We start from the raw sequence: 26,296 nt of genomic DNA on the forward strand, positions 1-26,296 counted from the left end.
GCTTGTTAGCCAGTCTGAAAACATCAAATACTAAATCTAGTTTTGTACTTTTGTATTGCAGTGCTGCAATTGAATGTTCATGTACTGATGAATCAATGCTTGTTAGCCAGTCTGAAAACATCAAATACTAAATCTAGTCTTGTACTTTTGTATTGCAGTGCTGCAATTGAATGTTCATGTACTGATGAAACAAAGCTCGTTAGCCAGTCTGAAAACATCAAATACTAAATCTAGTTTTGTACTTTTGTATTGCAGTGCTGCAATTGAATGTTCATGTACTGATGAATCAATGCTTGTTAGCCAGTCTGAAAACATCAAATACTAAATCTAGTTTTGTACTTTTGTATTGCAGTGCTGCAATTGAATGTTCATGTACTGATGAATCAATGCTTGTTAGCCAGTCTGAAAACATCAAATACTAAATCTAGTCTTGTACTTTTGTATTGCAGTGCTGCAATTGAATGTTCATGTACTGATGAATCAAAGCTTGTTAGCCAGTCTGAAAACATCAAATACTAAATCTAGTCTTGTACTTTTGTATTGCAGTGCTGCAATTGAATGTTTATGTACTGATGAATCAATGCTTGTTAGCCAGTCTGAAAACATCAAATACTAAATCTAGTTTTGTACTTTTGTATTGCAGTGCTGCAATTGAATGTTCATGTACTGATGAATCAATGCTTGTTAGCCAGTCTGAAAACATCAAATACTAAATCTAGTCTTGTACTTTTGTATTGCAGTGCTGCAATTGAATGTTCATGTACTGATGAATCAATGCTTGTTAGCCAGTCTGAAAACATCAAATACTAAATCTAGTCTTGTACTTTTGTATTGCAGTGCTGCAATTGAATGTTCATGTACTGATGAATCAATGCTTGTTAGCCAGTCTGAAAACATCAAATACTAAATCTAGTCTTGTACTTTTGTATTGCAGTGCTGCAATTGAATGTTCATGTACTGATGAATCAATGCTTGTTAGCCAGTCTGAAAACATCAAATACTAAATCTAGTCTTGTACTTTTGTATTGCAGTGCTGCAATTGAATGTTCATGTACTGATGAATCAATGCTTGTTAGCCAGTCTGAAAACATCAAATACTAAATCTAGTCTTGTACTTTTGTATTGCAGTGCTGCAATTGAATGTTCATGTACTGATGAATCAATGCTTGTTAGCCAGTCTGAAAACATCAAATACTAAATCTAGTCTTGTACTTTTGTATTGCAGTGCTGCAATTGAATGTTCATGTACTGATGAATCAATGCTTGTTAGCCAGTCTGAAAACATCAAATACTAAATCTAGTCTTGTACTTTTGTATTGCAGTGCTGCAATTGAATGTTCATGTACTGATGAATCAAAGCTTGTTAGCCAGTCTGAAAACATCAAATACTAAATCTAGTTTTGTACTTTTGTATTGCAGTGCTGCAATTGAATGTTTATGTACTGATGAATCAAAGCTTGTTAGCCAGTCTGAAAACATCAAATACTATAAATCTAGTCTTGTACTTTTGTATTGCAGTGCTGCAATTGAATGTTCATGTACTGATGAATCAATGCTCGTTAGCCAGTCTGAAAACATCAAATACTAAATCTAGTCTTGTACTTTTGTATTGCAGTGCTGCAATTGAATGTTTATGTACTGATGAATCAAAGCTTGTTAGCCAGTCTGAAAACATCAAATACTATAAATCTAGTCTTGTACTTTTGTATTGCAGTGCTGCAATTGAATGTTCATGTACTGATGAATCAATGCTTGTTAGCCAGTCTGAAAACATCAAATACTAAATCTAGTTTTGTACTTTTGTATTGCAGTGCTGCAATTGAATGTTTATGTACTGATGAATCAAAGCTTGTTAGCCAGTCTGAAAACATCAAATACTATAAATCTAGTCTTGTACTTTTGTATTGCAGTGCTGCAATTGAATGTTCATGTACTGATGAATCAATGCTCGTTAGCCAGTCTGAAAACATCAAATACTAAATCTAGTCTTGTACTTTTGTATTGCAGTGCTGCAATTGAATGTTCATGTACTGATGAATCAATGCTTGTTAGCCAGTCTGAAAACATCAAATACTAAATCTAGTTTTGTACTTTTGTATTGCAGTGCTGCAATTGAATGTTCATGTACTGATGAATCAAAGCTTGTTAGCCAGTCTGAAAACATCAAATACTAAATCTAGTCTTGTACTTTTGTATTGCAGTGCTGCAATTGAATGTTCATGTACTGATGAATCAATGCTTGTTAGCCAGTCTGAAAACATCAAATACTAAATCTAGTCTTGTACTTTTGTATTGCAGTGCTGCAATTGAATGTTCATGTACTGATGAATCAATGCTTGTTAGCCAGTCTGAAAACATCAAATACTAAATCTAGTCTTGTACTTTTGTATTGCAGTGCTGCAATTGAATGTTCATGTACTGATGAATCAATGCTCGTTAGCCAGTCTGAAAACATCAAATACTAAATCTAGTCTTGTACTTTTGTATTGCAGTGCTGCAATTGAATGTTCATGTACTGATGAATCAATGCTTGTTAGCCAGTCTGAAAACATCAAATACTAAATCTAGTCTTGTACTTTTGTATTGCAGTGCTGCAATTGAATGTTCATGTACTGATGAATCAATGCTTGTTAGCCAGTCTGAAAACATCAAATACTATAAATCTAGTCTTGTACTTTTGTATTGCAGTGCTGCAATTGAATGTTCATGTACTGATGAATCAATGCTTGTTAGCCAGTCTGAAAACATCAAATACTAAATCTAGTCTTGTACTTTTGTATTGCAGTGCTGCAATTGAATGTTCATGTACTGATGAATCAATGCTTGTTAGCCAGTCTGAAAACATCAAATACTAAATCTAGTCTTGTACTTTTGTATTGCAGTGCTGCAATTGAATGTTCATGTACTGATGAATCAATGCTTGTTAGCCAGTCTGAAAACATCAAATACTAAATCTAGTTTTGTACTTTTGTATTGCAGTGCTGCAATTGAATGTTCATGTACTGATGAATCAATGCTTGTTAGCCAGTCTGAAAACATCAAATACTAAATCTAGTCTTGTACTTTTGTATTGCAGTGCTGCAATTGAATGTTCATGTACTGATGAATCAATGCTTGTTAGCCAGTCTGAAAACATCAAATACTAAATCTAGTCTTGTACTTTTGTATTGCAGTGCTGCAATTGAATGTTCATGTACTGATGAATCAATGCTTGTTAGCCAGTCTGAAAACATCAAATACTAAATCTAGTTTTGTACTTTTGTATTGCAGTGCTGCAATTGAATGTTCATGTACTGATGAATCAAAGCTTGTTAGCCAGTCTGAAAACATCAAATACTAAATCTAGTCTTGTACTTTTGTATTGCAGTGCTGCAATTGAATGTTCATGTACTGATGAAACAAAGCTCGTTAGCCAGTCTGAAAACATCAAATACTATAAATCTAGTCTTGTACTTTTGTATTGCAGTGCTGCAATTGAATGTTCATGTACTGATGAAACAAAGCTCGTTAGCCAGTCTGAAAACATCAAATACTATAAATCTAGTCTTGTACTTTTGTATTGCAGTGCTGCAATTGAATGTTCATGTACTGATGAAACAAAGCTCGTTAGCCAGTCTGAAAACATCAAATACTATAAATCTAGTCTTGTACTTTTGTATTGCAGTGCTGCAATTGAATGTTCATGTACTGATGAATCAATGCTTGTTAGCCAGTCTGAAAACATCAAATACTAAATCTAGTCTTGTACTTTTGTATTGCAGTGCTGCAATTGAATGTTCATGTACTGATGAAACAAAGCTCGTTAGCCAGTCTGAAAACATCAAATACTATAAATCTAGTCTTGTACTTTTGTATTGCAGTGCTGCAATTGAATGTTCATGTACTGATGAAACAAAGCTCGTTAGCCAGTCTGAAAACATCAAATACTATAAATCTAGTCTTGTACTTTTGTATTGCAGTGCTGCAATTGAATGTTCATGTACTGATGAAACAAAGCTCGTTAGCCAGTCTGAAAACATCAAATACTAAATCTAGTTTTGTACTTTTGTATTGCAGTGCTGCAATTGAATGTTCATGTACTGATGAATCAATGCTTGTTAGCCAGTCTGAAAACATCAAATACTAAATCTAGTCTTGTACTTTTGTATTGCAGTGCTGCAATTGAATGTTCATGTACTGATGAATCAATGCTTGTTAGCCAGTCTGAAAACATCAAATACTAAATCTAGTCTTGTACTTTTGTATTGCAGTGCTGCAATTGAATGTTCATGTACTGATGAATCAATGCTTGTTAGCCAGTCTGAAAACATCAAATACTAAATCTAGTCTTGTACTTTTGTATTGCAGTGCTGCAATTGAATGTTCATGTACTGATGAATCAAAGCTTGTTAGCCAGTCTGAAAACATCAAATACTAAATCTAGTCTCGTACTTTTGTATTGCAGTGCTGCAATTGAATGTTCATGTACTGATGAATCAATGCTTGTTAGCCAGTCTGAAAACATCAAATACTAAATCTAGTCTTGTACTTTTGTATTGCAGTGCTGCAATTGAATGTTCATGTACTGATGAATCAATGCTTGTTAGCCAGTCTGAAAACATCAAATACTAAATCTAGTCTCGTACTTTTGTATTGCAGTGCTGCAATTGAATGTTCATGTACTGATGAATCAAAGCTCGTTAGCCAGTCTGAAAACATCAAATACTAAATCTAGTCTTGTACTTTTGTATTGCAGTGCTGCAATTGAATGTTCATGTACTGATGAATCAAAGCTTGTTAGCCAGTCTGAAAACATCAAATACTAAATCTAGTTTTGTACTTTTGTATTGCAGTGCTGCAATTGAATGTTCATGTACTGATGAATCAATGCTTGTTAGCCAGTCTGAAAACATCAAATACTATAAATCTAGTCTTGTACTTTTGTATTGCAGTGCTGCAATTGAATGTTCATGTACTGATGAATCAATGCTTGTTAGCCAGTCTGAAAACATCAAATACTAAATCTAGTCTTGTACTTTTGTATTGCAGTGCTGCAATTGAATGTTCATGTACTGATGAAACAAAGCTCGTTAGCCAGTCTGAAAACATCAAATACTAAATCTAGTCTTGTACTTTTGTATTGCAGTGCTGCAATTGAATGTTCATGTACTGATGAATCAATGCTTGTTAGCCAGTCTGAAAACATCAAATACTAAATCTAGTCTTGTACTTTTGTATTGCAGTGCTGCAATTGAATGTTCATGTACTGATGAATCAAAGCTTGTTAGCCAGTCTGAAAACATCAAATACTAAATCTAGTCTTGTACTTTTGTATTGCAGTGCTGCAATTGAATGTTCATGTACTGATGAATCAATGCTTGTTAGCCAGTCTGAAAACATCAAATACTAAATCTAGTCTTGTACTTTTGTATTGCAGTGCTGCAATTGAATGTTCATGTACTGATGAATCAATGCTTGTTAGCCAGTCTGAAAACATCAAATACTATAAATCTAGTCTTGTACTTTTGTATTGCAGTGCTGCAATTGAATGTTCATGTACTGATGAATCAATGCTTGTTAGCCAGTCTGAAAACATCAAATACTATAAATCTAGTCTTGTACTTTTGTATTGCAGTGCTGCAATTGAATGTTCATGTACTGATGAATCAATGCTTGTTAGCCAGTCTGAAAACATCAAATACTAAATCTAGTCTTGTACTTTTGTATTGCAGTGCTGCAATTGAATGTTCATGTACTGATGAATCAAAGCTTGTTAGCCAGTCTGAAAACATCAAATACTAAATCTAGTCTTGTACTTTTGTATTGCAGTGCTGCAATTGAATGTTCATGTACTGATGAATCAATGCTTGTTAGCCAGTCTGAAAACATCAAATACTAAATCTAGTTTTGTACTTTTGTATTGCAGTGCTGCAATTGAATGTTCATGTACTGATGAATCAATGCTTGTTAGCCAGTCTGAAAACATCAAATACTAAATCTAGTCTTGTACTTTTGTATTGCAGTGCTGCAATTGAATGTTCATGTACTGATGAATCAATGCTTGTTAGCCAGTCTGAAAACATCAAATACTAAATCTAGTTTTGTACTTTTGTATTGCAGTGCTGCAATTGAATGTTCATGTACTGATGAATCAAAGCTTGTTAGCCAGTCTGAAAACATCAAATACTAAATCTAGTCTTGTACTTTTGTATTGCAGTGCTGCAATTGAATGTTCATGTACTGATGAATCAATGCTTGTTAGCCAGTCTGAAAACATCAAATACTAAATCTAGTCTTGTACTTTTGTATTGCAGTGCTGCAATTGAATGTTCATGTACTGATGAATCAATGCTTGTTAGCCAGTCTGAAAACATCAAATACTATAAATCTAGTCTTGTACTTTTGTATTGCAGTGCTGCAATTGAATGTTCATGTACTGATGAATCAATGCTTGTTAGCCAGTCTGAAAACATCAAATACTAAATCTAGTCTTGTACTTTTGTATTGCAGTGCTGCAATTGAATGTTCATGTACTGATGAATCAATGCTTGTTAGCCAGTCTGAAAACATCAAATACTATAAATCTAGTCTTGTACTTTTGTATTGCAGTGCTGCAATTGAATGTTCATGTACTGATGAATCAATGCTTGTTAGCCAGTCTGAAAACATCAAATACTAAATCTAGTCTTGTACTTTTGTATTGCAGTGCTGCAATTGAATGTTCATGTACTGATGAATCAATGCTTGTTAGCCAGTCTGAAAACATCAAATACTAAATCTAGTCTTGTACTTTTGTATTGCAGTGCTGCAATTGAATGTTCATGTACTGATGAATCAAAGCTTGTTAGCCAGTCTGAAAACATCAAATACTAAATCTAGTCTTGTACTTTTGTATTGCAGTGCTGCAATTGAATGTTCATGTACTGATGAATCAATGCTTGTTAGCCAGTCTGAAAACATCAAATACTAAATCTAGTCTTGTACTTTTGTATTGCAGTGCTGCAATTGAATGTTCATGTACTGATGAATCAATGCTTGTTAGCCAGTCTGAAAACATCAAATACTAAATCTAGTCTTGTACTTTTGTATTGCAGTGCTGCAATTGAATGTTCATGTACTGATGAATCAAAGCTTGTTAGCCAGTCTGAAAACATCAAATACTAAATCTAGTCTTGTACTTTTGTATTGCAGTGCTGCAATTGAATGTTTATGTACTGATGAATCAAAGCTTGTTAGCCAGTCTGAAAACATCAAATACTATAAATCTAGTCTTGTACTTTTGTATTGCAGTGCTGCAATTGAATGTTCATGTACTGATGAATCAAAGCTTGTTAGCCAGTCTGAAAACATCAAATACTAAATCTAGTTTTGTACTTTTGTATTGCAGTGCTGCAATTGAATGTTCATGTACTGATGAATCAATGCTCGTTAGCCAGTCTGAAAACATCAAATACTAAATCTAGTCTTGTACTTTTGTATTGCAGTGCTGCAATTGAATGTTCATGTACTGATGAATCAATGCTTGTTAGCCAGTCTGAAAACATCAAATACTAAATCTAGTTTTGTACTTTTGTATTGCAGTGCTGCAATTGAATGTTCATGTACTGATGAATCAATGCTTGTTAGCCAGTCTGAAAACATCAAATACTAAATCTAGTTTTGTACTTTTGTATTGCAGTGCTGCAATTGAATGTTCATGTACTGATGAATCAATGCTTGTTAGCCAGTCTGAAAACATCAAATACTAAATCTAGTTTTGTACTTTTGTATTGCAGTGCTGCAATTGAATGTTCATGTACTGATGAATCAATGCTTGTTAGCCAGTCTGAAAACATCAAATACTAAATCTAGTTTTGTACTTTTGTATTGCAGTGCTGCAATTGAATGTTCATGTACTGATGAATCAAAGCTTGTTAGCCAGTCTGAAAACATCAAATACTAAATCTAGTTTTGTACTTTTGTATTGCAGTGCTGCAATTGAATGTTCATGTACTGATGAATCAATGCTTGTTAGCCAGTCTGAAAACATCAAATACTAAATCTAGTTTTGTACTTTTGTATTGCAGTGCTGCAATTGAATGTTCATGTACTGATGAATCAATGCTTGTTAGCCAGTCTGAAAACATCAAATACTAAATCTAGTTTTGTACTTTTGTATTGCAGTGCTGCAATTGAATGTTCATGTACTGATGAATCAATGCTTGTTAGCCAGTCTGAAAACATCAAATACTAAATCTAGTCTTGTACTTTTGTATTGCAGTGCTGCAATTGAATGTTCATGTACTGATGAATCAAAGCTTGTTAGCCAGTCTGAAAACATCAAATACTAAATCTAGTTTTGTACTTTTGTATTGCAGTGCTGCAATTGAATGTTCATGTACTGATGAATCAATGCTTGTTAGCCAGTCTGAAAACATCAAATACTAAATCTAGTCTTGTACTTTTGTATTGCAGTGCTGCAATTGAATGTTCATGTACTGATGAATCAATGCTTGTTAGCCAGTCTGAAAACATCAAATACTAAATCTAGTTTTGTACTTTTGTATTGCAGTGCTGCAATTGAATGTTCATGTACTGATGAATCAATGCTTGTTAGCCAGTCTGAAAACATCAAATACTAAATCTAGTCTTGTACTTTTGTATTGCAGTGCTGCAATTGAATGTTCATGTACTGATGAATCAATGCTTGTTAGCCAGTCTGAAAACATCAAATACTAAATCTAGTTTTGTACTTTTGTATTGCAGTGCTGCAATTGAATGTTCATGTACTGATGAATCAATGCTTGTTAGCCAGTCTGAAAACATCAAATACTAAATCTAGTCTTGTACTTTTGTATTGCAGTGCTGCAATTGAATGTTCATGTACTGATGAATCAATGCTTGATAGCCAGTCTGAAAACATCAAATACTAAATCTAGTCTTGTACTTTTGTATTGCAGTGCTGCAATTGAATGTTCATGTACTGATGAATCAAAGCTTGTTAGCCAGTCTGAAAACATCAAATACTAAATCTAGTTTTGTACTTTTGTATTGCAGTGCTGCAATTGAATGTTCATGTACTGATGAATCAAAGCTTGTTAGCCAGTCTGAAAACATCAAATACTATAAATCTAGTCTTGTACTTTTGTATTGCAGTGCTGCAATTGAATGTTCATGTACTGATGAATCAATGCTTGTTAGCCAGTCTGAAAACATCAAATACTAAATCTAGTCTTGTACTTTTGTATTGCAGTGCTGCAATTGAATGTTCATGTACTGATGAATCAATGCTTGTTAGCCAGTCTGAAAACATCAAATACTAAATCTAGTTTTGTACTTTTGTATTGCAGTGCTGCAATTGAATGTTCATGTACTGATGAATCAAAGCTCGTTAGCCAGTCTGAAAACATCAAATACTAAATCTAGTCTTGTACTTTTGTATTGCAGTGCTGCAATTGAATGTTCATGTACTGATGAATCAATGCTTGTTAGCCAGTCTGAAAACATCAAATACTAAATCTAGTCTTGTACTTTTGTATTGCAGTGCTGCAATTGAATGTTCATGTACTGATGAATCAATGCTTGTTAGCCAGTCTGAAAACATCAAATACTAAATCTAGTTTTGTACTTTTGTATTGCAGTGCTGCAATTGAATGTTCATGTACTGATGAATCAATGCTTGTTAGCCAGTCTGAAAACATCAAATACTAAATCTAGTCTTGTACTTTTGTATTGCAGTGCTGCAATTGAATGTTCATGTACTGATGAATCAATGCTTGTTAGCCAGTCTGAAAACATCAAATACTAAATCTAGTCTTGTACTTTTGTATTGCAGTGCTGCAATTGAATGTTCATGTACTGATGAATCAATGCTTGTTAGCCAGTCTGAAAACATCAAATACTAAATCTAGTCTTGTACTTTTGTATTGCAGTGCTGCAATTGAATGTTCATGTACTGATGAATCAATGCTTGTTAGCCAGTCTGAAAACATCAAATACTAAATCTAGTCTTGTACTTTTGTATTGCAGTGCTGCAATTGAATGTTCATGTACTGATGAATCAAAGCTTGTTAGCCAGTCTGAAAACATCAAATACTAAATCTAGTCTTGTACTTTTGTATTGCAGTGCTGCAATTGAATGTTCATGTACTGATGAATCAATGCTTGTTAGCCAGTCTGAAAACATCAAATACTAAATCTAGTCTTGTACTTTTGTATTGCAGTGCTGCAATTGAATGTTCATGTACTGATGAATCAATGCTTGTTAGCCAGTCTGAAAACATCAAATACTAAATCTAGTCTTGTACTTTTGTATTGCAGTGCTGCAATTGAATGTTCATGTACTGATGAATCAATGCTTGTTAGCCAGTCTGAAAACATCAAATACTAAATCTAGTTTTGTACTTTTGTATTGCAGTGCTGCAATTGAATGTTCATGTACTGATGAATCAAAGCTTGTTAGCCAGTCTGAAAACATCAAATACTAAATCTAGTCTTGTACTTTTGTATTGCAGTGCTGCAATTGAATGTTCATGTACTGATGAATCAATGCTTGTTAGCCAGTCTGAAAACATCAAATACTAAATCTAGTCTTGTACTTTTGTATTGCAGTGCTGCAATTGAATGTTCATGTACTGATGAATCAATGCTTGTTAGCCAGTCTGAAAACATCAAATACTAAATCTAGTTTTGTACTTTTGTATTGCAGTGCTGCAATTGAATGTTCATGTACTGATGAATCAATGCTTGTTAGCCAGTCTGAAAACATCAAATACTAAATCTAGTCTTGTACTTTTGTATTGCAGTGCTGCAATTGAATGTTCATGTACTGATGAATCAATGCTTGTTAGCCAGTCTGAAAACATCAAATACTAAATCTAGTTTTGTACTTTTGTATTGCAGTGCTGCAATTGAATGTTTATGTACTGATGAATCAATGCTTGTTAGCCAGTCTGAAAACATCAAATACTATAAATCTAGTCTTGTACTTTTGTATTGCAGTGCTGCAATTGAATGTTCATGTACTGATGAATCAATGCTTGTTAGCCAGTCTGAAAACATCAAATACTAAATCTAGTCTTGTACTTTTGTATTGCAGTGCTGCAATTGAATGTTCATGTACTGATGAATCAATGCTTGTTAGCCAGTCTGAAAACATCAAATACTAAATCTAGTCTTGTACTTTTGTATTGCAGTGCTGCAATTGAATGTTCATGTACTGATGAATCAATGCTTGTTAGCCAGTCTGAAAACATCAAATACTAAATCTAGTCTTGTACTTTTGTATTGCAGTGCTGCAATTGAATGTTTATGTACTGATGAATCAATGCTTGTTAGCCAGTCTGAAAACATCAAATACTAAATCTAGTCTTGTACTTTTGTATTGCAGTGCTGCAATTGAATGTTCATGTACTGATGAATCAAAGCTTGTTAGCCAGTCTGAAAACATCAAATACTAAATCTAGTCTTGTACTTTTGTATTGCAGTGCTGCAATTGAATGTTCATGTACTGATGAATCAATGCTTGTTAGCCAGTCTGAAAACATCAAATACTATAAATCTAGTCTTGTACTTTTGTATTGCAGTGCTGCAATTGAATGTTCATGTACTGATGAATCAATGCTTGTTAGCCAGTCTGAAAACATCAAATACTAAATCTAGTCTTGTACTTTTGTATTGCAGTGCTGCAATTGAATGTTCATGTACTGATGAATCAAAGCTTGTTAGCCAGTCTGAAAACATCAAATACTAAATCTAGTCTTGTACTTTTGTATTGCAGTGCTGCAATTGAATGTTTATGTACTGATGAATCAATGCTTGTTAGCCAGTCTGAAAACATCAAATACTAAATCTAGTCTTGTACTTTTGTATTGCAGTGCTGCAATTGAATGTTCATGTACTGATGAATCAATGCTTGTTAGCCAGTCTGAAAACATCAAATACTAAATCTAGTTTTGTACTTTTGTATTGCAGTGCTGCAATTGAATGTTCATGTACTGATGAATCAAAGCTCGTTAGCCAGTCTGAAAACATCAAATACTAAATCTAGTTTTGTACTTTTGTATTGCAGTGCTGCAATTGAATGTTCATGTACTGATGAATCAATGCTTGTTAGCCAGTCTGAAAACATCAAATACTAAATCTAGTCTTGTACTTTTGTATTGCAGTGCTGCAATTGAATGTTCATGTACTGATGAATCAATGCTTGTTAGCCAGTCTGAAAACATCAAATACTAAATCTAGTTTTGTACTTTTGTATTGCAGTGCTGCAATTGAATGTTCATGTACTGATGAATCAATGCTTGTTAGCCAGTCTGAAAACATCAAATACTAAATCTAGTCTTGTACTTTTGTATTGCAGTGCTGCAATTGAATGTTCATGTACTGATGAATCAATGCTTGTTAGCCAGTCTGAAAACATCAAATACTAAATCTAGTCTTGTACTTTTGTATTGCAGTGCTGCAATTGAATGTTCATGTACTGATGAATCAATGCTTGTTAGCCAGTCTGAAAACATCAAATACTAAATCTAGTCTTGTACTTTTGTATTGCAGTGCTGCAATTGAATGTTCATGTACTGATGAAACAATGCTTGTTAGCCAGTCTGAAAACATCAAATACTAAATCTAGTCTTGTACTTTTGTATTGCAGTGCTGCAATTGAATGTTCATGTACTGATGAATCAATGCTTGTTAGCCAGTCTGAAAACATCAAATACTAAATCTAGTCTTGTACTTTTGTATTGCAGTGCTGCAATTGAATGTTCATGTACTGATGAATCAATGCTTGTTAGCCAGTCTGAAAACATCAAATACTAAATCTAGTCTTGTACTTTTGTATTGCAGTGCTGCAATTGAATGTTCATGTACTGATGAATCAATGCTTGTTAGCCAGTCTGAAAACATCAAATACTAAATCTAGTTTTGTACTTTTGTATTGCAGTGCTGCAATTGAATGTTCATGTACTGATGAATCAATGCTTGTTAGCCAGTCTGAAAACATCAAATACTAAATCTAGTCTTGTACTTTTGTATTGCAGTGCTGCAATTGAATGTTCATGTACTGATGAATCAAAGCTTGTTAGCCAGTCTGAAAACATCAAATACTAAATCTAGTTTTGTACTTTTGTATTGCAGTGCTGCAATTGAATGTTCATGTACTGATGAATCAATGCTTGTTAGCCAGTCTGAAAACATCAAATACTAAATCTAGTCTTGTACTTTTGTATTGCAGTGCTGCAATTGAATGTTCATGTACTGATGAATCAATGCTTGTTAGCCAGTCTGAAAACATCAAATACTAAATCTAGTTTTGTACTTTTGTATTGCAGTGCTGCAATTGAATGTTCATGTACTGATGAATCAAAGCTTGTTAGCCAGTCTGAAAACATCAAATACTAAATCTAGTTTTGTACTTTTGTATTGCAGTGCTGCAATTGAATGTTCATGTACTGATGAATCAATGCTTGTTAGCCAGTCTGAAAACATCAAATACTAAATCTAGTTTTGTACTTTTGTATTGCAGTGCTGCAATTGAATGTTCATGTACTGATGAATCAATGCTTGTTAGCCAGTCTGAAAACATCAATGAAGAAGATAAAGAGTTGCTGTCAATCTATCACCATTCATTTGATGACGAGATTGTTGATTTGGATTTAATCGTGTGTCTAATTCACTATATATGTAACGCTTCAGAGGAAGGTAATTACTGAGTGCAATGCATTATGGGAGATAATCGTGTGTCTAATTCACTATATATGTAACGCTTCAGAGGAAGGTAATTATTGAGTGCAATGCATTATGGGAGATAATCGTGTGTCTAATTCACTATATATGTAACGCTTCAGAGGAAGGTAATTACTGAGTGCAATGCATTATGGGAGATAATCGTGTGTCTAATTCACTATATATGTAACGCTTCAGAGGAAGGTAATTATTGAGTGCAATGCATTATGGGAGATAATCGTGTGTCTAATTCACTATATATGTAACGCTTCGGAGGAAGGTAATTATTGAGTGCAATGCATTATGGGAGATAATCGTGTGTCTAATTCACTATATATGTAACGCTTCAGAGGAAGGTAATTATTGAGTGCAATGCATTATGGGAGATAATCGTGTGTCTAATTCACTATATATGTAACGCTTCAGAGGAAGGTAATTACTGAGTGCAATGCATTATGGGAGATAATCGTGTGTCTAATTCACTATATGTGTAATGCTTAAGAAAAAGGTAATTACTGAGTGCAATGCATTATGGGAGATAATCGTGTGTCTAATTCACTATACGTGTAATGCTTAAGAAAAAGGTAATTACTGAGTGCAATGCATTATGGGAGATAGTCGTGTGTCTAATTCACTATATATTTAATGCTTCAGAGGAAGGTAATTACTGAGTGCAATGCATTATGGGAGATAATCGTGTGTCTAATTCACTATATGTAACGCTTCAGAGGAAGGTAATTACTGATTGCAATGCATTATGGGAGATAATCGTGTGTCTAATTCACTATATATGTAACGCTTCAGAGGAAGGTAATTACTGAGTGCAATGCATTATGGGAGATAATCGTGTGTCTAATTCACTATATGTAACGCTTCAGAGGAAGGTAATTACTGAGTGCAATGCATTATGGGAGATAATCGTGTATCTAATTCACTATATGTAACGCTTCAGAGGAAGGTAATTACTGAGTGCAATGCATTATGGGAGATAATCGTGTGTCTAATTCACTATATATGTAATGCTTCAGAGGAAGGTAATTACTGAGTGCAATGCATTATGGGAGATAATCGTGTATCTAATTCACTATATGTAACGCTTCAGAGGAAGGTAATTACTGAGTGCAATGCATTATGGGAGATAATCGTGTATCTAATTCACTATATGTAACGCTTCAGAGGAAGGTAATTACTGAGTGCAATGCATTATGGGAGATAATCGTGTGTCTAATTCGCTATATATGTAACGCTTCAGAGGAAGGTAATTACTGAGTGCAATGCATTATGGGAGATAATCGTGTGTCTAATTCACTATATATGTAATGCTTCAGAGGAAGGTAATTACTGAGTGCAATGCATTATGGGAGATAACCGTGTGTCTAATTCACTATATATGTAACTCTTCAGAAGAAGGTAATTACTGAGTGCAATGCATTATGGGAGATAATCGTGTGTCTAATTCACTATATATGTAACGCTTCAGAAGAAGGTTTTTACTGAGTGCAATGCATTATGGGAGATATTAAATATAATGATGCCACAAGATATTGCAGAGAAAGACAACATGTGCAATTGAGTAGATACAGTATAGTGCATATGACCTAAATAATTTTATTGTTCATATTGAGAGTAATGTATTTTGTATTTTAGGTGCAGTGTTAATATTTTTGCCTGGTTATGATGAAATAGTAACATTACGTGATAGACTTAACTGTGATGAGAAACAACTATCCAGTAACTGTGTCATTTTCACCATGCATTCTAATATGCAGACTCAAGACCAGAAGAAAGTATTCAGACAACCTCCGAGAGGATTTAGGAAAATTGTAAGCTATCTTTTGGAACCAGTGCCAATTGTTCACATTCAAAACCTTCCAAGCACTCAATATCATCTGAAAAATCTTCTCTAATCTTTCTATGATTTAATAGAAAGTAGATTTAAGTATTTCTATTCAGTGTAGTTGTTGTTGTAAACTAAATCACCAGGTGTGGATCTACATGTATGGAATCTATGTCATGTATACAATGCCTGTGAAGTTCAATTGTTAGATTTTATCAAAAGCTGCAAGATAAATGTGGCGCTGTGAAATCGATGCCAGCTAGTGGTTGTCCTAATAGGAAAAGTTATTTCTATGTACTTAAATTTTGTTGTAGTTATTTACTGAACATGTAGTCCATACACAAATTATAATTTTGAATTTAATGAAAAAAACACATCGGATGTGTGATCCATGTTCTCTGTATTACCTCAATGTTGTCAGCTGGATTTGATTAATTTATTTCATTTTCTTTTTCTTTTTCAGATACTGTCTACTAATTTAGCTGAGACTAGTGTTACTATTAATGATGTTGTATTTGTGATTGACTCTGGCAAAGTAAAAGAGGTTTGTATTTGTGATTGACTCTGGCAAAATATAAGAGGTTTGTATTTTTGATTGACTCTGGCAAAGTAAAAGAGGTTTCAATTGGCGGTGTACCAGTTAAAAATGTGCACTAGTTTAAGTATCTAGGACACATGACAGTTCCTGTTACCTAAACATCACCAAATGACAGATCCAACAGATGAAGCAAAAAGTTTATGTCTGTACTTAATAAAATCTACAAGTAATATCAGAGCAGTTTGCAATCATCTTTTGATTCAGGAATTCTAATGATTGTCAAACATTTATTATATGTAGCTGTAGATGAATGAGACATTAACCTTATTTACTGAAATGCAAAATATGCACAATTTATTTTTTGCAGAAATCTTTTGATGCTCTGACTAATGTTTCTATGTTGAAGAATAACTGGATATCCAAAGCTAGTGCTACGCAGAGGATGGGAAGGTAAGACTAAATATTATGTACTATTTACGTTGTGATAAACCCATATTCTGCTTCCCTGGTCTCTTAGTTTGCATATTCTAATGAGTTTAATTTCAATATGTGATGTAATTTTTAGTAAAGTTATGTTATGATAAACAAACAATACCTGACATCTGTGATTAAAGATGTTATTTTCTTTTCTTTTACAGAGCCGGCCGATGTCGTCCGGGTATATGTTTTCATCTATTTAGCCGAGTTCGTTATCAAAGTTTACTCCAATTTCAGATGCCAGAATTACTCAGAGTACCTTTACAGGTGAGTCATGCTTTATATACTTGACTATGTATGGTTAATTAGTGACACTTTTTAGTCACTGTTTGTACACCGTCAAAAAACTTGACCTCTTAACTTGATTTGACCTCTGTGCATGCTTGCGTGTATGCATCCAGACATATATTCTAGACATGCCTAGACCGATTACATTCAAAACTTCACACATACATCATACATAATATACATGTGCACATCAATTTGTTTCACGAATTGATTCAAAGTGGCCGAATGGTGGCTATTTTTGTGCTATCAAAATCAAGCATTCTGGGCATTCTGGAACTGGATTTCGTACATATATTGGACATTAATGGGACCCTTGATGCACATTATTTTTTGTATATTGGATTTCAAATGGCTGACTAGCAGCCATTTTGTTTTAATGAATGCTGTTTTAGAGCCATATCTCTAGCATGTTTTGACTGATTATGTTCAAATTTTATATAATTCATTATACATCATGTCATAAATATATTGATGTATTGGTTTGATGATCCTATTCAAAATGGCCGAATGGTGGCCATTAACAAATTTTTAGCATTCCGGAACCGGATCTTGGTCGTTTATTGATGGCTTTCGTTCATTTTCTGCTGTAGATAGTAGAGAATGCTGGTAACACTTGACAGGCACATTACTCCTCATCATATTTTTACTACTAGTATTAGAAATACATGTGTATGTCTACCATGCGAATAAGTCATATTTATGACAATAAATTTGTATATAGGGCAAATAAAATATTATCTTTTTCAAACTAGTCCTGTTGTTGAAATGTTGATCAAACTAAAAATTTATTAAAATGTTATAAACATTTGATATTGAGGCTGCAAACAAGGTTTTACTGTCAAGTTTAAAATTTTCATTTCAGGAACTGTGTTTACACACCAAGCTGCTTGCACCGCAGAACACTACTATTGCTGACTTCTTATCCAAAGCACCAGATCCACCGTCCTTTCTCGTCGTAAGAAATGCTGTGCACATTCTCAAGGTCAGTCATGCTTCTATTTCAATTTTTACTTTAAATAATCCCAACTACGGTACTTTCAAATTGGCTCATAAAAAAAACAACACTTTTGTTTGTTTGGGATGGTTATATGTATTCTACAAATGAAAATAAACCAAAGTGTCTGTCTGGCCGTCCGTTCATGTCTGTTATGTTTTTGTTTTTTTACAGAGTATAGATTCCATAGATCCTTGGGAAGACTTGACTGAATTAGGTCTTCATTTAGCTGACTTACCAGTCGAACCCAGACTGGGAAAGATGGTTCTATATTCTGTGGTTTTGAAATGCTTAGATCCGGTACTCACCATTGTATGTGCGTTAGCTTACAGGGACCCATGTAAGTTGATCTTCATCAATTTGAAAACCACAATGTTTTAAAATTATCAGTCATGTTAAATAAAGATATGCAGTTTTTAACACTTTATATAAAATGTGCAGTTTGTTTAATTGCTCATAACATTTTCTGTTACTTTTCCATTGACCACTTGATCTGTGGTAAAAAAAAACTTCATCCGTAATGATCATGAAATGTTTTTGTTTTCTAGTTGTCTTGCCGAATGCTCCATCTCAAAAACGTGCTGCACATTTAGTGCGAAAGAAGTTTGCTGCTGCTACATACAGTGACCACATGGCATTATTGAGAGCATTTCAGGTAAAGTGGCATTATCACTATGATATCATGGCATTATTGAGAGCATTTCAGGTAAAGTGGCATTGTCACTATGATATCATGGCATTATTGAGAGCATTTCAGGTAAAGTGGCATTATCACTATGATATCATGGCATTATTGAGAGCATTTCAGGTAAAGTGGCATTATCACTATGATATTATGGCATTATTGAGAGCATTTCAGGTAAAGTGGCATTATCACTATGATATCATGGCATTATTGAGAGCATTTCAGGTATAGTGGCATTATCAGTACGATATCATGGCATTATTGAGAGCATTTCAGGTAAAATAACATCAGTATGATATCAGGGCATTATTGAGAGCATTTCAGGTAAAGTGGCATTATCACTATGATATCATGGCATTATTGAGAGCATTTCAGGTATAGTGGCATTATCAGTACGACATCATGGCATTATTGAGAGCATTTCAGGTAAAGTGGCATTATCAGTACGATATGGCATTATTGAGAGCATTTCAGGTAAAGTGGCATTATCAGTACAATATGGCATTATTGAGAGCATTTCAGGTAAAGTGGCATTATCAGTACAATATCATGGCTTTATTGAAAGCATTTCAGGTATAGTGGCATTATCAGTACGGGTATCATGGCATTATTGAAAGCATTTCAGGTAAAGTGGCATTATCAGTACGATATGGCATTATTGAGAGCATTTCAGGTAAAGTGTCATCAGTACGATTTGGCATTATTGAGAGCATTTCAGGTAAGGTGGCATTATCAGTACGATATCATGGCATTATTGAGAGCATTTCAGGTAAAGTGGCATTATCAGTACAGGTATCATGGCATTATTGAAAGCATTTCAGGTATAGTGGCATTATCAGTACAATATCATGGCATTATTGAGAGCATTTCAAGTAAAGTGGCATTATCAGTACAGGTATCATGGCATTATTGAAAGCATTTCAGGTAAAGTGGCATTATCAGTACGATATGGCATTATTGAGAGCATTTCAGGTAAAGTGGCATTATCAGTAACAGGTATCATGGCATTGAAAGCATTTCAGGTAAAGTGTCATTATCAGTACGATATCATGGCATTATTGAGAGCATTTCAGGTAAAGTGGCATTATCAGTACGGGTATCATGGCATTATTGAAAGCATTTCAGGTAAAGTGGTATTATCAGTACGATATAGTATTATTGAGAGCATTTCAGGTAAAGTGTCATTATCAGTACGATATGGCATTATTGCGAGCATTTCAGATAAAGTGGCATTATCAGTACGATATGGCATTATTGAGAGCATTTCAGGTAAAGTGGCATTATCAGTACAATATCATGGCATCATTGAGAGCATTTCAGGTAAAGTGGCAGTATCAGTACAATATCATGGCTTTATTGAGGACATTTCAGGTAAAGTGGCATCAGTACGGGTATCATGGCATTATTGAAAGCATTTCAGGTAAAGTGGCATTATCAGTACGATATGGTATTATTGAGAGCATTTCAGGTAAAGTGTCATTATCAGTACGGTATGACATTATTGCGAGCATTTCAGGTAAAGTGGCATTTTATCAGTACGATATCATGGCATTATTGAGAGCATTTCAGGTAAAGTGTCATTATCACTATGATATGGCATTATTGAGAGCATTTCAGGTAAAGTGGCATTATCAGTACGATATCATGGCATTATTGAGAGCATTTCAGGTAAAGTGTCATTATCAGTACGATATGGCATTATTGAGAGCATTTCAGATAAAGTGGCATTATCAGTACGGTTGCATCTGTCACAAGTTACTTGTATCAGTACTATATGGTTTGATCTAAGATTTGTAATGATATTTGTTCTACTGATAGGCATGGCAAAGGGCAAGAGCAGATGGATGGGAGAGAGCTTTCTGTGAAAAGAACTTTCTTTCTCAAGCAACAATGGAAATGGTTGTTGGAATGAGGTAAAGGAAATTATTAGTCCATATGCTGTATTTGCTTTATTAGAAGTGCATCTCAAATAGAAGTGCATATAAACATATTGTATACTATATGATTCAAATAGTAGTTGTTTTAGCCATTTATGTAAACACTTACATTAATAATAGAGCAAATAATGCATACAGGAGAGACATATAATTCTATTAAATACTACACTATAGATGCATCCAATGTCTTTTGATGTAAATGTGTTACAGATTTGAATGCTGCCATGAGTGCAACTATGTTTCCAATGAGTGTAATTTGTGGCTTTTCAAAGAAAGCTAAATTCTATCATTTCAATGCTAATGGTTGATGAATAATACTGATAAAATGCATGTCACATGATCTCTGTACATAACATGCAAACAAAATGTTTCCATATACCCCACTATGTGATAAATAATTACACTGACTACATCCATCTTTGCTGTCTGTCCACATACCCCACTATGTGAGAAATAATTACACTGGCTCAATCCATCTTTGCTGTCTGTCCATATACCCCACTATGTGAGAAATAATTACACTGACTCCATCCATCTTTGCTGTCTGTCCATATACCCCACTATGTGAGAAATAATTACACTGACTCCATCCATCTTTGCTGTCTGTCCATATACCCCACTATGTGAGAAATAATTACACTGACTCCATCCATCTTTGCTGTCTGTCCATATACCCCACTGTGTGAGAAATAATTACACTGACTACATCCATCTTTGCTGTCTGTCCATATACCCCACTATGTGAGAAATAATTACACTGACTCCATCCATCTTTGCTGTCTGTCCGTATACCCCACTATGTGAGAAATAATTACACTGACTCCATCCATCTTTGCTGTCTGTCCATATACCCTACTATGTGAGAAATAATTACACTGACTCCATCCATCTTTGCTGTCTGTCCGTATACCCCACTATGTGAGAAATAATTACACTGACTCCATCCATCTTTGCTGTCTGTCCATATACCCTACTATGTGAGAAATAATTACACTGACTCCATCCATCTTTGCTGTCTGTCCATATACCCCACTATGTGAGAAATAATTACACTGACTCCATCCATCTTTGCTGTCTGTCCGTATACCCCACTATGTGAGAAATAATTACACTGACTCCATCCATCTTTGCTGTCTGTCCGTATACCCCACTATGTGAGAAATAATTACACTGACTCCATCCATCTTTGCTGTCTGTCCATATACCCCACTATGTGAGAAATAATTACACTGACTACATCCATCTTTGCTGTCTGTCCATATACCCCACTGTGTGAGAAATAATTACACTGACTCCATCCATCTTTGCTGTCTGTCCATATACCCCACTATGTGAGAAATAATTACACTGACTCCATCCATCTTTGCTGTCTGTCCATATACCCCACTATGTGAGAAATAATTACACTGACTCCATCCATCTTTGTTGTCTGTCCATATAATTACACTGACTCCATCCATATTTGCTGTCTGTCCATATACCCCACTATGTGAGAAATAATTACACTGACTCCATCCATCTTTGCTGTCTGTCCATATACCCCACTATGTGAGAAATAATAACACCGACTACATCCATCTTTGCTGTCTGTCCATATACCCCACTATGTGAGAAATAATTACACTGACTCCATCCATCTTTGCTGTCTGTCCATATACCCCACTGTGTGAGAAATAATTACACTGACTACATCCATCTTTGCTGTCTGTCCATATACTCCACTATGTGAGAAATAATTACACTGACTCCATCCATCTTTGCTGTCTGTCCATATACCCCACTATGTGAGAAATAATTACACTGACTCCATCCATCTTTGCTGTCTGTCCATATACCCCACTATGTGAGAAATAATTACACTGACTCCATCCATCTTTCACAGAACACAGTTACTTGGACAGCTCAGAGCAAGTGGTTTTGTACGTGCTAGAGGAGGTGGAGATATTCGTGACCTGAACTCTAACTCTGAGAACTGGGCTGTTGTTAAAGCTGCTTTATGTGCTGGAACATATCCCAATCTGATCAGAGTGGACAGAGATAGAATGCAACTCATGACACAGTAAGTAATAGGACTGGTTGACTGGCAACCATTTTGTCGTACAACCCATGAAAGGGAAGCAATACTTGTTTGTAAGAATTGAAAAAATCATGTGTCATTGTTCTTGTCAATTTTTGTCTTTAATTATGACCTACAAGTTTGAATTGGTAATTTTCACCACTGTTAAATAAGCCATACATTTATTTCCACAGAAAAGAGTCCAAAGTAAGGCTTCATCAGTCATCTGTGCTCTGTCAGCCACCTGTTGGCAAGGCAACCGTGGCTGATACAAACATGCAGAATGTGAAGAACCTTCCAACTGATTTCTTGGTGTTTGAAGAAATGACAAGGTATGAATTATTATTGTCATACAATTATAATTTATAGGTTTGCTCTTGTGATCAGCTAAAAAAAGTTTTGTCTTAATATATTCTATTGACTATTGTATACAATATATACAACATGCCTCATGACTGTATTTTATTGTATCTTAGCTAATTAAAGATGCAACATCAGCACCTTGGGCTGTTCTGTAGGAGAGACTTCTGTATGTCTAAAATGAACAAAGATTCTACAGTCAAATTTTAGTAATTATGAACAAGATGGGAATTTGAATAATGCAGAGTTTACCTTCAGTGGAAGTGATTTTGTTTCTAATAAAACATGTTTTATGAAACACTTTCAAGGTAGTTACCTTGCCCATATGTTTATAACTACCACTATGTATAGTTCACTTTGCTTCATTGTATCAAGAATTGGGGAAATAACAGATAAAACCATACGATCAGCACTAGAAACTAATCTACAAACATCTAAGGGGATTACATTGATTACTCATACTATACAGAACAGTTGGGTACTGATTAATGATACTTGATTTAAACTCTCAAAGTTACTACACATTGTTGTGGCACAAAAATCTCTTACATACAGATCAGTAAATTAAAGGATTACACCTTTGGTAATTCAAAATAACCTGACAATGTACATGTTTTTCTAATGGAGAAAGTGTAAAATGATGTTCAATCAAACAGGTCCATTGACTGATGTCTAAATTCTATTCTTCTCTTAGGTCACATCGGATAACACATTCAAGATGTGTATCTCTGGTTTCACCAGTCACAGTGACTCTATTTGCTGGACCAGCAAGACTTCCAAATGATGCACTCTCCTTACCGGATTCAGCTTTTCATGATCACATGATGGGACCTGATGGTAACCCTGACAGCAGCAGTAGTGATGGCGATGATGAAGATGAAAACAAGAAAGCTACACTGAGAATTGATGAGTGGCTCTCATTTAAAATTGATCCTGAGGTAAGATACTGCAAATTCCTTTTTTTTGTTGGTCATGAAGCCTGCTGGCTGTGAACTTACTTTTTAATCGAACATCTTTATAATGAATTAATTTGCATAATGTATCCATGTAGTCAGTGCAAGATTATACATGCAGTCAGTTGACGTTCTACTTTACCTAGGTGTGTTAGAGAATATTAGAATTCCTTGGAATTGGCTTTGGCCTTGGTCATGCCAGCTAGTCGTCAACTTGGTCACTCTGGCCTGTTGTCAACTTGGTCACACTAGCTGGACGTCTACTTGGACATACTGGCTGGACGTCTAATTGGTCACACCGACTGGTCGTTGACTTGCTCACACCGACTGGTTGTTGACTTGCTCACACCGACTGGTCGTTGACTTGGTCACACCTGCTGGTCGTGGTATTAAATATTTGTGTGTATAATATATTTATACATTGGAATCTAAGAAATCAAAGATTGAATTATTTGCCATTGATACATTTATCATGATATTATCACTATAAATACTGCTGTTTACTACAGGGAGATTTCATGTTTATAATTTAATTCCCTAAACCAATAGGCTGCTACATATGCTTTACAACTTCGTCAGAAGTGGCATTCACTTTTCTTAAGAAGAATGAGAGCGCCATCCAAGCCATGGTCTCAAGTTGATGAGGTAGGTTCTATCAAATGTACTCCTGTAATCATAACAAATTAATAATATGCTCATAATTTGATATCATAGAATTGCATGCTCACACTATTGCCGTCTTTCATGTTAAATATTTGCTTGATAACTTTCAATAATGTAGATCAGAGTTTTAATATTTTGTTGTCGTAATATTACACTTTTCATCATATTCCTGCGTTGTATTTAAAACAACTGCCACCACAAGACACTATTCAATAATAGTAAATACATAACACCGAATAAATGACATGGTAATGTCTAATCAAAGCAAACATGGGTAAATGAGTAAGTCTGACTCTAACCACAGGGAGTTGGACAAACTTATGTATTTTAATAAATTATTAAATAATAAATTGTTATATAAGTTTTCTTTTACCTCCCCCCCTTTCTGGTATCGATTTCAAGTAATCACTGATCCTTGTTTATACCACTCTTTCTTTATCCTAAATTTGTTATGCGCTAATGTTATATGCAAATTTTAACGTGCGATGTAGACACGCCCTATTATAGTAAAATATCCCAAGGGTTGAAACGCGCCAGGACTGTGGCATGAGCACAACCGTAAAGCCGCGCGTGAATTATTTTAAATCCGGCAAGTGTAATCTCCGACGTGACGCAACTTCAATGAATCAGTGACTCTTCTGTAAAATGGTTTCTACTTCAAATGTCGTTCGCGTTGCTCTTCGAGATCTTTCTAATGAAAATAATCAAAATAGCAGCAGCACAAATCATGGGAAAATTGTTTACTTCTGATCATGTGACAACAATATATGAGTCATTCTTTGCGATAGAGGTCAAAGATCACAACATTGGCTTTAAGGTTGTACTCCTGTCATGTCGCTCAATCGCAATGAGTTTTAATTTGACAAATATTCAAGTGCAAATGCAAATGTGTCACTTTCTAATGCCATCCATGTCATTACAGATGCCATATATGTAAAGAAAACAAACTTTGAATGGTTCAAAAGCGTGATTTTAGGCCACAGTCCTGGCGCGTTTCAACCCTTGGGATATTTTACTATAATAGGGTGTGTCTACATCGCGCGTTAAAATTTGCATATAACATTAGCGCATAACAAATTTAGGATAAAGAAAGAGTGGTATAAACAAGGATCAGTGATTACTTGAAATCAATACCAGGAAGGGGGGGGGGGGGTAAAAGAAAAGTTATATAACAATTTATTATTTAATAATTTATTAAAAGTTTGTCCAACTCCCTGTGCTCTAACTGGTGAGACTGCCATTGCTGCGGTGGTTCTTGGGTAAATGAGTAACATAAACCAACGCTTGTGTATTGCACATAATTGCCTATCTTCACATCACGACACGTAATCATATCGGTTATTAAACATTCTTTTTTGGAAAGCCCATTAGCCAAGGGGAAGACATGCTGTGACGTGAAGCTAGGTGACTAGGTGCCTTTCATGAGCTTTAGTCTGAGTCATGCATGCAGTGACATGGAGCTAGGTGACTAGATGCCTTTCGTGAGCTTCAGTCTGAGTCATACATGCTGTGACGTGAAGCTAGGTGACTAGGTGCCTTTCATGAGCTTCAGTCTGAATCATGCATGCTGTGACGTGAAGCTAGGTGACTAGGTGCCTTTCATGAGCTTCAGTCTGAGTCATGCATGCAGTGACGTGAAGCTAGGTGACTAGGTGCCTTTCATGAGCTTCAGTCTGAGTCATGCATGCAGTGACGTGAAGCTAGGTGACTAGGTGCCTTTCATGAGCTTCAGTCTGAGTCATGCATGCTGTGACGTGAAGCTAGGTGACTAGGTGCCTTTCATGAGCTTCAGTCTGAGTCATGCATGCAGTGACGTGAAGCTAGG

General features: G+C 35.0%; 1 protein-coding gene across 1 annotated transcript in view; it reads left to right on the forward strand.

Moving 5' to 3' along the window:
* LOC102802477 (3'-5' RNA helicase YTHDC2-like) overlaps positions 1-26,296 on the forward strand; it is a 102,077-nt gene that overhangs the window by 60,949 nt on the left and 14,832 nt on the right. The window contains exons 14-26 of the mRNA XM_085507262.1: positions 13,484-13,659; positions 15,331-15,506; positions 15,984-16,064; positions 16,426-16,508; positions 16,697-16,802; positions 17,686-17,805; positions 17,992-18,157; positions 18,366-18,472; positions 20,321-20,415; positions 22,322-22,498; positions 22,690-22,827; positions 23,550-23,793; positions 24,358-24,453. Of these exons, the coding sequence (XP_085363388.1) occupies positions 13,484-13,659; positions 15,331-15,506; positions 15,984-16,064; positions 16,426-16,508; positions 16,697-16,802; positions 17,686-17,805; positions 17,992-18,157; positions 18,366-18,472; positions 20,321-20,415; positions 22,322-22,498; positions 22,690-22,827; positions 23,550-23,793; positions 24,358-24,453 (1,765 nt within the window). The remainder of the gene's footprint in view (positions 1-13,483; positions 13,660-15,330; positions 15,507-15,983; positions 16,065-16,425; positions 16,509-16,696; positions 16,803-17,685; positions 17,806-17,991; positions 18,158-18,365; positions 18,473-20,320; positions 20,416-22,321; positions 22,499-22,689; positions 22,828-23,549; positions 23,794-24,357; positions 24,454-26,296) is intronic.

This window comes from Saccoglossus kowalevskii, chromosome 13 (genome assembly GCF_978046115.1).
Source record: "Saccoglossus kowalevskii chromosome 13, keSacKowa6.1, whole genome shotgun sequence".
NCBI classification, from domain to species: Eukaryota; Metazoa; Hemichordata; class Enteropneusta; family Harrimaniidae; genus Saccoglossus; species Saccoglossus kowalevskii.